The following is a 12,210-nucleotide window of genomic DNA, read 5'->3' as shown; positions in this document are numbered from 1 at the left end:
TGTTTCCTGTGCCAATCGAACGTGAACGCGAACAATATGAAACCTCTGTGCGACTATACGTTTGAAGCGTTCAACTATGCCGACTTGAACAAATACGAAAAAGAATATGCCAAAACATACCTCGTGCATGCCCATCAAACTGTCAAGGACGTATTTGATGCAGAACTACCAGATTTTATACAATCTCGAAGTTACAGTAAGTGGTGATGATATTTCCTTTTCAAAAAAGACGCATAAAAAAAGCTCACGGATAACGCTAGGCCAACGGTGGACCACCCCAATCCTTGCCACCTCGACGAGCAAAGTGTGTTCAAAGTGTGCCAACTCGGTGGCTACCATGCTCCTTGTGAAGCGACTCCAGAAAGAGGCTGATCAATTGCCTGGTAAGATTAGATTTTTTATCACAGCATGTCAACCATTTTTTATATATTAAACGGCCATGCTTTACTTTGTGTAGATGCGGTGATTCGGCGACCTGTGTGTATTGATGGCTTTGAGTGCCGAAACAAAGAGGACCATCACTTGAAGACCTACCAACACTGGCAGTGTAAAAATCGCAACGATGAATCATAAGTTGAGCAATCACTACCAGACAACTACCTTTCTTTCTTAGCCCATCCTATGCCTCTATGTCTTACTGTATGCCCCTCCACCAAAAAAAAAAAGTATACCATTCCCAATAATAATAAAACCAAAAAAACGTTATGTGATGAAAAAAAAAGTTCGGCTGACCTCTTCTTTACAGAAAGAGCTCACTACAGGCTTATTGATTTTTTGGATGAGCCAAATGTTATTTATTTCATCTCCTTAAAATCAGGAATATAAGGGGTTCGGATTCTCATATAACCATTTCCAGACTCGTCTAATAGACAGATTGTACACATATTTCCGGCAAAACAACTGTGTCGCTTTCTTTTAATTTTTTTCCTTTCTCCATTTTGATTGCCTTGTCAGATTTCTTATCATGCCACCCATTTCATCCAAACGAGATCAACTCAAGAAACAAAAACAGGCAATTGCTTTCCTTGAGCAGATCAAATCCGAATACATGGATGATGACGAGGTGTTTAATCGATTTGTCAAAATCATGGCCGATTTTCAATCACAGCGGTAAGAGGGTCCTCAAAAATCATCTACGGATGACCATGGTACATTGTCTAATCATATTATGAGCGATTTCAGGATTGGTACCACCAACGTTGTTCAGCAGGTAACGGATCTGTTCAATGGACATCCGTGCTTGATACGCGAATTTGTGGAATTTCTACCTCCAGGGCACGTTTTACACACCCCATCTTCCAAAGGATGCATCGAGATTTCCACGCCTTCGGGAGAGAAATTGATCGTCGACAGCGTTCGCGGTGTGATGAACTCGTCCTAACACTGCTGTAAATATTATGTGTGCTTCAGCCTTGTATACTACTCTGCGTTACCAATAGATGTGCCAACGTTTTTGAAACAAAATAAGTCATCACCTTATTGACTATGAAATAAAAATTTTGCTTCATTTTTGTGTCTGTAATTCATAGGCAACTTGAGAACAGGCGAACGGTGCGTATTATCAGTACACGATTGCAAGTAAATGTCATATGCAAGGACGAATCATGCGGAAAGTCTAGGAGTGGATATCAACACAGCGGGTTTTCCAGATAACGAGTTACACTGTAGTTACTGCTTCTCAGTTTTGTATTCGAGGATCAGTCCAGGTTAGCATAATTTGTTTCGTAGGCCATAGCTATGCGGCCTTTCATGGCGATCCTTCACATGAACGTAATTTTTTTTTCTATTCTTACATGTTGTCAAATATGTATAAAATTAAATGAAAGGCTCATGATGCAGTATTTCTCCATATTCGATCATGGTAATTCTCTTATGATATCGTCATTCGGATGCTATATAATTAGCCAATAGCATACCTTTTCAATCAAAGAAAGATATTTCATTACAGACGCTCGCAAGCTGTGTGGATGGCGGTGGTGCAAAAAAGTCGCAGCGTAGGGGATTTTTTTCTTCATTTTTTGGCCACTTACCTAATAAAGTAAAAGCGTCACAAATGGTTTCGTCCAACCGAGGAATGAAAAAAAAAAGTTTAAGACATTAGCTAGTGCCTGGTTGCTTTTTTGTTTTTCTTTTTGACGTAGTGATTCGACATCCCCACATTCCACATCCATGACGACAACCAAGAGCTTTACTTCTTCGCCACACATGGTAAGAAAAGCTGCTGTTTTTTTCTTTGCTGGGCAAGAGTTCGGGTGATAATGGTTTTTTTATATTTTGCAGGACCAAGCACTTTCAGGGTTTGGTGCAGGCTTGGTATCGACGATCATCCTTCATCCTTTAGATCTTATCAAAATTCGATTCCAGGGTAAGTTCACGGGTGGCTGAAGTGGTAGGGCTTCTCGTATAATAATCTGTGATCCGGGCTTTTAGTGGACGCAGCGAAACGGTCAGAGAAACGACCTTTGATCGGCGGGACGATCAAATCATTTCGAGATATCATTCAGAAGGAAGGCACTTTCCGTGGACTGTATCGAGGCGTCACGCCTAATATTGCGGGAGCCACGGCGAGTTGGGGGTTTTATTTCTGGTGGTAAGTGGATAGTTGCTTGGAAAAGCAGAGAGGACAAGGATGGATTAACGACGAATTTCAACGACGTTACCAGGTACAGTCTTATCAAAAAGTACATGAAGAAAGACGATCAGGGAAAATTGGCGGCATGGCAGCACTTGGTGGCATCGGCCGAAGCAGGTGCTGTGACGGCGATGATGACGAATCCGTTGTGGGTCATCAAGACCCGCATGTGCACGACAACGTACAATACTCCGGATGCGTACCGTGGCTTATGGGATGGTCTGACTCGACTGGCTCGAGAAGAAGGTATCCGAGGCTTATACAGGGGCATGGTCCCAGCGCTGTTTGGCGTGTCGCATGGAGCAATACAGTTTATGGCATATGAGGAAATGAAGAATTGGCGAAATGATCTTCGAAAAAAGGAAGGAGCATCGCCTGAGCATGAGATGGATGCTCGATTAAGCACCACCGAGTATCTTGTAATGGCCGCTTCGTCCAAAGTGACGGCAACAGTGGCCACTTACCCGTATCAAGTATTGAGAAGTCGACTACAAGTGAGTACCAAAAATACGGCGACGGAAGCCATCAGCCGTGCTAATGTCAAAAAAAAAAAAAAAAAATCGTGTAGAACCGGGAAACGAGGGATGCATATGAAGGAGTGATGGACTGTATTCGCAAGATTCGTGCCGCCGAAGGATATGTAGGATTTTACAAGGGACTGGCACCCAACATCATGCGTGTCCTGCCGGGGACGTGCATTACCTTTTTGGTTTACGAGAATCTCAGCCAATGGTTCAAAAATCACGCCTCATAATCCAACTCACCAGCGCATACAAATCGAGATTGACGGAACAAAACAAAACTTAACTAAACCCTCGATGCATCCACAAGTTGTATATCCATAGAAAAAACCCTCCATCCTGTATATCATCTACCCATACATCTTAAATAGTTGTGGCTCCCCAGTTAGAAACGAAGAGGGGACTTACGGCAAGAGGAATATTTGTCTCACTCCAATTACTAGATTGAACACCAGAAAGAAATGCACGGAAACAACGCAAACCCCCTTATTGTAAAGCTTAAACTTAATGAGCATCATACGTGACCAAAAAAAGAAAATGGGAATTCCTCAAATGTTTAGGTACTTTCTGTCATGCTACAGGATATCGTACGTCATTTTGTTACTTGGTTAGTGAATAGTAAAGTGGGGTCTGACCATGAGGGAACCGGTAAACCACGGATCAAGGGTATTTTTTTCTTTGCTGAGCTCCTGTGTCGGATCAGTTTTCACGCGGGAAAATAATGAGTTGGGATACAGATTCTTCATCATTGGCTTGGCGAGCAATTTCTGTAACCAAGTTAAGGTTCCACAAGAGATAAAAAGTGCTTGGAACGGAGGAAAAGGCACGGTTTGTAACATCTGGTTCGTATGACAGGCATGCTAGCTGGCATCGCGACCATCCATATTACAAAACCCAAGGCTCAGCAAAGAATGACGTACTCTATCAGGAAAAGAAGCAAAAGCTCAAACACATGAGATCTCTGCTTGGACAGGTGCACGAAATAAGAAAAATAACGTCTTAATTGCAATGCAACCTCAGAAATTTCTGCCAGACATCTGCCGTTTTTCTTTAATGAGTTCACCGGCTTTTTTGAGCAATGGCTATGACGGGACCACCGAACCAAACGAAACTTTGAGGAATCCTATTTTAGGATGCAATTGCTACGTTATTTACTAGTGTCACGAAGCGACTTTCAGTTTTTTTTTTTTTTTTTTTTTTTTTTTTTTTAGCAACAGTGGCCACAGTTGGAAGTGCCCATAATTGGGGACATAATAACCTTAAAAGACGATATTCGCAATTGAGTGTAGGATTCCTTCTTTTTTCAAATTAAAAAAAAAAAAACCAAAAAAAACAGGATCCATCACCATCGGCACCGTGACGCCGACTAGCTTCTTTTTTCTTTACTTATGCATCGCTCCAATTACGCTGCAATCGTCTCTCTATGCTTATTACTTATCTTTGACCGAGTCGCTGTTCCATGTTCAGCGATAAATGTACGTCTTTGCGCTAGTATCATGCCTTTTTAGCCCGTTTAACCAGATTTCTTCCCTTGCTCGCCTAATAGATCATCAACTCGACCGACACCGTGTTTTCCGACCCATCATCGTCGTCTGTGGCTCGTCCCGTATTTTCAGCGGCCTCATTCCCGGCTATCCGTGTCGTACTGTCATCCGGTCTTTCATCTATGCATAACCGATCATTTCATCCCACATATACCATGCCACGCAGCTTGGCCCCTCCTTTTCAGGCAAAACCATCTTTTTACGACTCTGGCCCGGCCATTGCCTTTTTCATTTTGATTGCAGTCAGTGCGGCTCTATTCTAATCTATCGGTTCAACAGGGAAAGTTTCGTCGCAATCGGATGGTACCATTTTTTTTTTGCAATTCTTTGATTTTTCTTGCTTCAGCCACCCTTTTCTTTTTTTTTTCTGTTCCTCCTCTGACACATCCAGAAAAATAGCCACGTGAAAACTCACCCAATTGGTTCTCCCTACAACAGCATATTCCCATTTGCTTGTATTTTCATTCTCCACTGTTGAACAGCGGTCCTCATATTCTCAATACATGGTCACTCCTCTTTTATTTTTATTTTTTCCCAACCTCTTATGAAATTCTGCCTGATTATGTTCAATATGACCTTTTTAGTGATATACCATTGATAATGTCATTTTTATGGGGCAAGTGGAGAAAAAAAAAAGTGTTCCTTTGTACCCTCTTTATTCCGACTCAGACAAAAAGAATCAACAAAAAAGAAGGGCAAATAATACATGATGAGTAAAGTATGAACACGCAAAATACGTCGGATATTCGGCAATTGGGATGGGGGGATCAAGCATTTTGCGACGATGTGTAGATATACAGTAAGTATTATATGTACAAAGAATTGAAAAAATATAAAAATGGGTTTACCACCAGTCACCGTCTTTGTAATCCATGACAGTAACTGGATCACCCAGTTCCGGGGCAAATCCGGCTTTGACAAGTCGACTGGTGAAGCTTACTTTCTCTACACGTTCTTTACGACCAAACTGCGGGGGTAGCGAAGGAAGACTGAAATAGTTGGGCGGCGATGTGGTAGGTGGTGTGGCTAAAGCCGCCGTGAGTGGGCCCCACAGTTCGCTGGGAATACTGTTTTGCTGCGGTGGTTCATCCAGCGAAGGGTCGAAAAAGATGGGCGCTTCCTTGGAATCCGTGTAATGCTGCACGCTTGTGAGATCCGGGACCCGCAGCAGTTGATCGTTGGGCAGATTGGCAATGGCGATGGGGATGGACACTTCGCCCATGTAGGTGTTTTTGAGAAGACTGCTGTGATTCGCAAGCTGGATAAAGAAGACCAAGTCATAATACACGCGCAGATGCCGCGAAGCAAATGCAGGTGAAACAAGACGGGTAGGAATATGAAAGTGAACGGGCATCCGTATGGAACCTCCGTTACCTAGAACGGCCACGGACGAATTCATGACAGTCCGCACATGCAGTTTCCGTGCCGTGCCTTTCTGCAAAAGAATCTTTCCTTCGTAGTATTTCTTCAACGCATACGATACGCCCGTGACGACCAGTTCTTTCTGCAAACTCTCAATTTCCAACTGCAAGTCGAATTCTTCATCTGTGTAACGATTCATGAGCTTGTACCCTAGTTCCTCAAAAAAACAAGAATGTAATCAAAGACTTACCTGGGCAAAACACCTGCTGAGGAAGGTTGGCCTTGACACGAGCAATCGGCGTCTTTTTGTCTTTGTAAAAGGTTTCACTGAAATCCCAAGGTTGTGGTGTAGGCGCGCAGATAATTGGACGATACGGCATCACGTATTCTTTACTTCGAAGGCCAGGGCGGAAACCGGGTCCGTCCAATTGCGCCATCCAAATATAGCGAATGGAGAACCCGGCGGGGTCTTCAACAGAGGGAGGGAAATTCACATTTGGAAACTGCAACAGTGGATGGATCAGTCATACAGGAATTTCCATGTCTTCTTTTTCGCCCTGACTGACATGGTGCCCACACACACATAACACATACCTTCATTGCAAACTGAAATGTATGTTCCCCAGGTTCCAGCACATTCCATGAACTCAAAGAGAAAGCTAATTGATCATTCACATCGTGTGGTTTAATGCATTGATCTTTTTAGTTTTGTGCTTCTTTCCCACTCAAATTCTTACCACTGGCTTCGTTGCCCCATACTTTGGAATCGACTTCAAAGTAGGTTACGACCGACTGATCGATTCGATCCATTTTTGTATCCAACGTTCCCTCACGTACTTTGACGGCGGCCGTTTCTTCTGCTCGAAACTAGAACCATGCATCAATGCTGTTTGCCCCTTTCTCCCATCACCATCTCAACACTGCTTCAAGTTACCTTGATACGGATTTGTGTGGCGTGAATCGTGGTACTGGCAATTAATCGGACAGTCCCTTTTTACAGTAGATTTTAGCGCGACGAGTTATTTAGTCGATCCAGATGTCCCGAACGACAGCGTCGATCCTTCAGGACGATCTTGTCTATTTTTACCTCGTACGATTCGATTTGGCCGGACAATGAGTTGCTGACCCGCATCAAATTCGAGAAATATTTCATTATTGGCCTGATCAGGCGGCAAATGTTGTGCGTTTTTGGAGACGGAATTGTTTCTATGTCGTGCTGTGCCTCCTCCCGAGACTATATCAGAGATCTGCTGTGATAATCTCCTAGAAGAAGAATGTGAAGTATTGGATACGGAGCCATCACTTGCTAATGTGGCCTGGGGGTGGAGGGAAACAGTGGAAGAAATGGTGTTCATCTTTTTTTTTGTGCCAAAGACGGATAAAGAAGCAGACAAAAATAACAGAATCCCAAATGAAAAAAAAAAGGTTAATTCCATTTCCCAACAGGTACGAAAAAAGCATGAAATTATGACGTCGGACGTCGGCCAAACTGCGAGACGCTGTGTGGAGAAAATTTCCGCTCACTCGATTCACACCGACAACGATGTAAAAAATAACAAAAGAGACCATGGTACATCGATACAAAAATAAGCAAGATATTTTAAAGTTGTTTATTATAATTACTATGGCTTGAAGAATACTACTTGTTCCCGGATTTCAACTTTTTGGGTCTGGAAAAAAGCATGATGATCATTCAGAAACATTACGTCGATGGTTTTCAACTTCGGAGTATAATTAAAACGCAGGCACCAAACGTTTTTGTTGTGTTACATCACTAGCAAGTTGGAACTTCACCCCCACGCTCGAAGCTACAACAAAATTCCCTAGAGCTTATGTCGTGTCATCATTCATGAGGTACTGTAAAATGGCACTTTGTATCAATATAATGAACCGTCATTCAATAGGTACAGTAAATTCCAAGATGACCTACATATAGCAGTCGGAGTGTAAAATGTGACACCAATTTCCACATCCACGGACGATCTTTTGTCCATACATGTCCATTGAAGGCAATCCAATATGTTTCAGCGAAAATGATCAGTTAAATGAAATAACCCAAACTTATATTTTTTCAACTTATACGTTACCATGAAATGAATAGCTATGACAATAATAAGTTATATTCCGCTACTATTATAGTTGGTTATCGCAAAACTCAGCGACTATGCAAAAGAGGATAATGCGGCGAGCACAAAACCCTCGGGTTTGGACCCGTGACGCTTTTATGGACTATGGTGTGATTTTGATAGTCCGCATGAAAGCACGCTTCTGTAATTTTTTTTTTTTTTTTTTTTATCGCTGAATCAAAAAAAAATATGGCATGAGCTGGTCCTTCGCCTAGACGGTGCAGGTTTTCCTTCTCATGCGGCAATCCAACACGAATTCCCACCTTCGTAAACAACGAAGGCAGTCCAAGCTGTCGACGCCCAGTATCTTTTCATTCTTTACATCGGCGCCACCTTCCCCTGTTCGTGAACCCTACATACCCAAACCACGGTCGCAATCGCTGGGTGAACCATTGGAGGTTCCACATTCAACCACAGCTTCATCAGCTCGGAACAAGTCGTCTACCATTGCCTCCATTATATCAAAGGCCAAACGACATAATGTCAAACGATCCCACACCGCCGTCGACTTGTCGCCCCATCGCGAATGCATAAACGATCACGGCATGGTATCACCACCGGCCAGCCAACTGCAACCGGAATCCACCACCGATTATTTTTCATCCGCCACCATTCATCCATTTGCTCGTATCGATCAACCGATCTGTCTGTTTGAAAACGATGAAGAAGAAATCGAGCGACTTCAACTGAAAAATGATCTGGTGAAACTGGCGTTTGACAGGCACGTTGACCAACCCGCACTGAGGGAAAAAAAAGTAAAAAAAGAAATAGGAAAAACGCCCAAATGACTGACGAAGTGCAACCCTGTAGTGAGTTTGTACTACCAATTAATTTCAAAAGCATGAAAGAGGGACGAATTCTCGATGTAGGCTGCGGTCCCGGATCTTGGTGCGTCGAGATCGCTCAACAATATCCCCAAATTGAAGTGGTCGGCGTTGACTGCGACATGGTATTTCCCGAACCCAACAGTATCCCGGCCAACTGCAAACTCTTTTTGTTCAATGTGCTTCGAGGACTACAACGATTCCACGATGCAAGTTTTGACTTTATTCACATTCGATTCATGGTGTTGGCTTTTACTTTTGAACAATATCGACAGGTCATCAAGGACTGCTGGCGGATCCTGAAACCTGGGGGCTACCTTGGCATCATGGAAGGCGATATGATGATCTACTCTACTGGGCCTGTCACGGCCGAACTGAATTATGAATGTAAGTAGCATTGAATGACTAAAAAAAAACTGTAGCATTGACAATGTAATATGACCAAATTGATTATCTGTAGTGATTGATATGGCTAATAGTCAAGGATTCAAACCGTTGCTAGCGAGACAATTGGCGGAAATCGTACCTGAAGACGCTCACAACTATCAAGAAAAATACCATTCTTTACCCATTGGTGTGTGGGGCGGTCGATTAGGCGTGATGTTTCGCGACGATATGGTCCACGTGTTAAGAAAGTCTCAACCTGCCATAGCAAGACACTACGATCGACCGGAAAAATCCCGTCATGCCTTTGAAGCAGCGGTCAACAAAATGTCATACGAAGTAGAACAGTATCATAGTTATAGTAATTTTCATTTTATCAGTCTACAAAAACCTAATAATGAATCATTCGAACCTCAATAAATCAAATATCCTCCCCCTCATTTCACCGATCGAAATTCAAGCAAGACCCAAAGATGTGGAGGTCATATGAAATGGAAAGAAGAAAAAAGCAGTCTCACCGATTGCCTTTTTCTCCACCAGGCATAAACGAAGGTTTCATCTTTTTTTTTTATTTTACTTCCCCAGTCAAACTTTTTTTTTCGCTTCTTCTTTTCCTCTTTGCCAAACTCTTTTTGCTTTTTTGCGTTACTTCTTTATTATTCTATTCTTATCTATTGCGATTAAATGAGTGAGCCTCATCAAAAGACGCCTCTCTTGGAGCATGCGAATAAAAAGCCTCCTTTGAGCCGTCCAAAAGCGCACCGGCGTCGGTCGTCTTTTGAGGCCTCTACTTATAACAGTGCGGGACGATCCATGACCTATGTCAAACCCTTCGATCCTGTACCGACGACCGATCCAGGCCTTAGTTTTGCCAAAATCCTGGCGTTAACCGTATGCATGGCCGGTGTTCAGTTTACATGTACGTCTTTGGAACTCCGGCTAGAATATTCGCGTATTTTTGACATCATGTTGCCTTAGGGACCGTGGAGTTATCGTAGGATCATCGTCATCTGGTCAAAAAGATGGAAATCGTATAGCTAATCAAGTTCTTTCCAAAATAACCTGTTTTATCGTGGTTCCTTTTTCTTTCTTTCTTGTCTTGTAGGTACGGTACGCCTTATCTTTTATCACTAAATCTGTCGAAAGAATTGACGGCGCTGGTGTGGTTGGCCGGTCCTTTATCGGGACTGCTCGTGCAGCCGGTAAGTAAAATGATCGAGGTTGATTTTTCAAAAGTGTTAACGATGGGAACCATAGTTGATCGGCGCATTCAGTGATAAATGTACGTCTCGCTTTGGCAAACGTCGACCTTTTATGGTAGTCGCTGGCGCATTAACCTGCTTATCCATGATTGGCGTTGCCTATGCAAGAGAAATCGGAAATACGATTGCCCATCTAACGGTATCTGACGATGATCCCGATGCCCTTCGTTACGCTGTAAGCAACGTTACTCCACCATCCCCTCATATAAAAAAGTCTGCTTTGCTATTGGTCTGATGGTTTCATGCGTAGAAACATACCAATGCGATTTTGGTGGCGGTAGCTTCGTTTTACTTTCTCGATTTCACCCTCAATGCTGTGCAGGCGATCTGCCGAGCTTTAATTCTCGATATCCCTCCGTTATGGCAACAAGATTACGCTAATGCTTGGAGCGCTCGCATGAGTAATTGCGCCATGGTGATTGGCTACTTTGTGGGATTTTTGGATCTTGTGAAATACTTTCCGTGGCTAGGCGATACCCAGATCAAGATCTTTTGCATCATGGCCATCCTTGTTTTTGTTATCACCATCACCATTACATGCATTGTCACCAAAGAGAAGAAACTTGACAGAGAAGAAAAGGACAATCTGTAAGTCTTTTTTTCCCATACATTACTACTTTTTCGAGTAGTTCACGGACTCACTCCCATCGATGTTTTGTATAGGCCGTGGTATCATACCTTTGTTTATATTTGGCGCGCGTTTCGATTCTTACCCAAGCCGATCCAGACTCTTTGTAATACCCAGTTTTTTGCTTGGATGGGTTGGTTCCCATTCTTGTTCTACAGGTAAAACCAAAAGAAAACGATGAATTGATATTGAAGAGATGACCGTGTATTGAATTGGGGCTGTTGGTGCACATGTTCATTAATAGTACGCAATGGGTGTCCGACATTTACTTTGCTTCGCATCCATCCAATCAAGCCGATCAAGGCAATTGGGCCGACGGTACGCGTGCAGGGTCTTTTGCCTTGTTGTGCTATTCCATCATGTCCGTGGTCGCCGGTCTAGTAATTCCAGCCATCGTGATCCGATTCGAGAAAATCAAGCTATTCTCTCTGACCAACGTCTACACTGCATCTCATCTTATTGTCGCTGCATCATTACTATCCACTTATTTCATTCGATCCGTGACCGCCGCGACTTTCATCTTGACCGTCATGGGCATCCCGTGGGCCATTGTGCTGTGGATCCCGTTCTCCTTGGTGGGCGAGTTTGTCAGCTTCGAAGATGAACGACGACAAATCGGCCATGAAGCATCCTCGTCTTCCGCTGCTAGACTGGAAGATCAGCAAGAAGAATTTGACGCCGGCATGATTCTCGGCGTTCACAACATGTACATTGTATTCCCTCAGTTTGCTGTAGCTATTATTGCCGCGTTTATCTTTGCGGCCACGGACGCTATCAAGGACGATAACGATAGCAGCATGTCCAGCGTCACGCCTGTGTTAGCCTTTGGTGGGTTAATGGCCTTGGTTGCCGCAGGATTTAGTCGATACCTGATCCGAGTCAAGCAATAGTCCAAAAAAAATAAACACGTATCATTTATTTTTTATT

At 43.2% G+C, this 12,210-nt stretch overlaps 7 protein-coding genes across 7 annotated transcripts; 5 read left to right on the top strand and 2 right to left on the bottom strand.

The window, feature by feature from the left end:
• Nucleotides 1-964: 964 nt before the first annotated feature.
• BYT42DRAFT_617952 (paired amphipathic helix) lies at nucleotides 965-1,381 on the top strand (the record flags this gene model as incomplete). Its single annotated transcript, XM_051572225.1, has 2 exons — nucleotides 965-1,110; nucleotides 1,183-1,381. 2 exons carry the CDS (start codon nucleotides 965-967, stop codon nucleotides 1,379-1,381), a joined length of 345 nt encoding a protein of 114 aa, XP_051419047.1.
• Nucleotides 1,382-2,113: 732 nt separating this feature from the next.
• On the top strand, nucleotides 2,114-3,694 carry BYT42DRAFT_586601 (mitochondrial FAD carrier protein). Its single transcript, XM_051570083.1, has 5 exons — nucleotides 2,114-2,208; nucleotides 2,281-2,365; nucleotides 2,431-2,590; nucleotides 2,664-3,126; nucleotides 3,201-3,694. Exons 1-5 carry the CDS (start codon nucleotides 2,170-2,172, stop codon nucleotides 3,384-3,386), a joined length of 933 nt encoding a protein of 310 aa, XP_051419046.1. The 5' UTR covers nucleotides 2,114-2,169; the 3' UTR covers nucleotides 3,387-3,694.
• A 6-nt stretch (nucleotides 3,695-3,700) lies between these two features.
• Nucleotides 3,701-4,149, bottom strand: BYT42DRAFT_586600 (uncharacterized protein). The gene has a single exon (XM_051570082.1). The coding sequence runs from the start codon at nucleotides 3,990-3,992 to the stop codon at nucleotides 3,762-3,764; it is 231 nt and encodes a 76-aa protein (XP_051419045.1). The 5' UTR covers nucleotides 3,993-4,149; the 3' UTR covers nucleotides 3,701-3,761.
• A 302-nt stretch (nucleotides 4,150-4,451) lies between these two features.
• BYT42DRAFT_586599 (uncharacterized protein) lies at nucleotides 4,452-5,291 on the top strand. The gene is made up of 2 exons (XM_051570081.1): nucleotides 4,452-4,628; nucleotides 4,700-5,291. Exons 1-2 carry the CDS (start codon nucleotides 4,542-4,544, stop codon nucleotides 4,958-4,960), a joined length of 348 nt encoding a protein of 115 aa, XP_051419044.1. The 5' UTR covers nucleotides 4,452-4,541; the 3' UTR covers nucleotides 4,961-5,291.
• Nucleotides 5,292-7,799, bottom strand: BYT42DRAFT_586592 (uncharacterized protein). Its single transcript, XM_051570080.1, has 6 exons — nucleotides 7,147-7,799; nucleotides 6,994-7,049; nucleotides 6,797-6,926; nucleotides 6,654-6,718; nucleotides 6,310-6,562; nucleotides 5,292-6,242 (listed from the first exon to the last, which is right to left on the bottom strand). The coding sequence occupies exons 1-6, from the start codon at nucleotides 7,493-7,495 to the stop codon at nucleotides 5,542-5,544; spliced, it is 1,554 nt and encodes a 517-aa protein (XP_051419043.1). The 5' UTR covers nucleotides 7,496-7,799; the 3' UTR covers nucleotides 5,292-5,541.
• A 535-nt stretch (nucleotides 7,800-8,334) lies between these two features.
• BYT42DRAFT_586585 (S-adenosyl-L-methionine-dependent methyltransferase) lies at nucleotides 8,335-9,829 on the top strand. The gene is made up of 3 exons (XM_051570079.1): nucleotides 8,335-8,906; nucleotides 8,996-9,396; nucleotides 9,470-9,829. The coding sequence occupies exons 1-3, from the start codon at nucleotides 8,422-8,424 to the stop codon at nucleotides 9,811-9,813; spliced, it is 1,230 nt and encodes a 409-aa protein (XP_051419042.1). The 5' UTR covers nucleotides 8,335-8,421; the 3' UTR covers nucleotides 9,814-9,829.
• A 155-nt stretch (nucleotides 9,830-9,984) lies between these two features.
• Nucleotides 9,985-12,208, top strand: BYT42DRAFT_648550 (major facilitator superfamily domain-containing protein). The gene is made up of 7 exons (XM_051572741.1): nucleotides 9,985-10,312; nucleotides 10,372-10,387; nucleotides 10,499-10,595; nucleotides 10,651-10,830; nucleotides 10,906-11,243; nucleotides 11,319-11,441; nucleotides 11,528-12,208. Exons 1-7 carry the CDS (start codon nucleotides 10,078-10,080, stop codon nucleotides 12,171-12,173), a joined length of 1,635 nt encoding a protein of 544 aa, XP_051419041.1. The 5' UTR covers nucleotides 9,985-10,077; the 3' UTR covers nucleotides 12,174-12,208.
• Nucleotides 12,209-12,210: the final 2 nt, after the last annotated feature.

Source organism: Radiomyces spectabilis (assembly GCF_025331425.1).
Source record: "Radiomyces spectabilis strain NRRL 2753 chromosome Unknown BYT42scaffold_15, whole genome shotgun sequence".
In the NCBI taxonomy this organism is placed as follows: domain Eukaryota; kingdom Fungi; phylum Mucoromycota; class Mucoromycetes; order Mucorales; family Radiomycetaceae; genus Radiomyces; species Radiomyces spectabilis.
Note: the sequence above shows the minus strand (reverse complement) of the source record. Positions and strands in the feature narration are given on the sequence as shown.

Coding starts and splice junctions, on each gene's coding strand:
- BYT42DRAFT_586601 (XM_051570083.1), top strand. CDS start 2,170: ATGACGACAACCAAGAGCTTTACTTCTTCGCCACACATG. Junction 2,209..2,280: donor TTACTTCTTCGCCACACATG/GTAAGAAAAGCT, acceptor TATATTTTGCAG/GACCAAGCACTTTCAGGGTT. Junction 2,366..2,430: donor TATCAAAATTCGATTCCAGG/GTAAGTTCACGG, acceptor CCGGGCTTTTAG/TGGACGCAGCGAAACGGTCA.
- BYT42DRAFT_586600 (XM_051570082.1), bottom strand. CDS start 3,992: ATGTTACAAACCGTGCCTTTTCCTCCGTTCCAAGCACTTTTTATCTCT.
- BYT42DRAFT_586599 (XM_051570081.1), top strand. CDS start 4,542: ATGCATCGCTCCAATTACGCTGCAATCGTCTCTCTATGCTTATTACTT. Junction 4,629..4,699: donor TTCCATGTTCAGCGATAAAT/GTACGTCTTTGC, acceptor CTCGCCTAATAG/ATCATCAACTCGACCGACAC.
- BYT42DRAFT_586592 (XM_051570080.1), bottom strand. CDS start 7,495: ATGGAATTAACCTTTTTTTTTTCATTTGGGATTCTGTTATTTTTGTCT. Junction 7,050..7,146: donor GCCAAATCGAATCGTACGAG/GTAAAAATAGAC, acceptor TACTGTAAAAAG/GGACTGTCCGATTAATTGCC. Junction 6,719..6,796: donor ATGGGGCAACGAAGCCAGTG/GTAAGAATTTGA, acceptor ATGATCAATTAG/CTTTCTCTTTGAGTTCATGG.
- BYT42DRAFT_586585 (XM_051570079.1), top strand. CDS start 8,422: ATGCGGCAATCCAACACGAATTCCCACCTTCGTAAACAACGAAGGCAG. Junction 8,907..8,995: donor GTGAAACTGGCGTTTGACAG/GCACGTTGACCA, acceptor GCAACCCTGTAG/TGAGTTTGTACTACCAATTA. Junction 9,397..9,469: donor GGCCGAACTGAATTATGAAT/GTAAGTAGCATT, acceptor GATTATCTGTAG/TGATTGATATGGCTAATAGT.
- BYT42DRAFT_648550 (XM_051572741.1), top strand. CDS start 10,078: ATGAGTGAGCCTCATCAAAAGACGCCTCTCTTGGAGCATGCGAATAAA. Junction 11,244..11,318: donor AGAGAAGAAAAGGACAATCT/GTAAGTCTTTTT, acceptor TGTTTTGTATAG/GCCGTGGTATCATACCTTTG. Junction 11,442..11,527: donor TTCCCATTCTTGTTCTACAG/GTAAAACCAAAA, acceptor GTTCATTAATAG/TACGCAATGGGTGTCCGACA.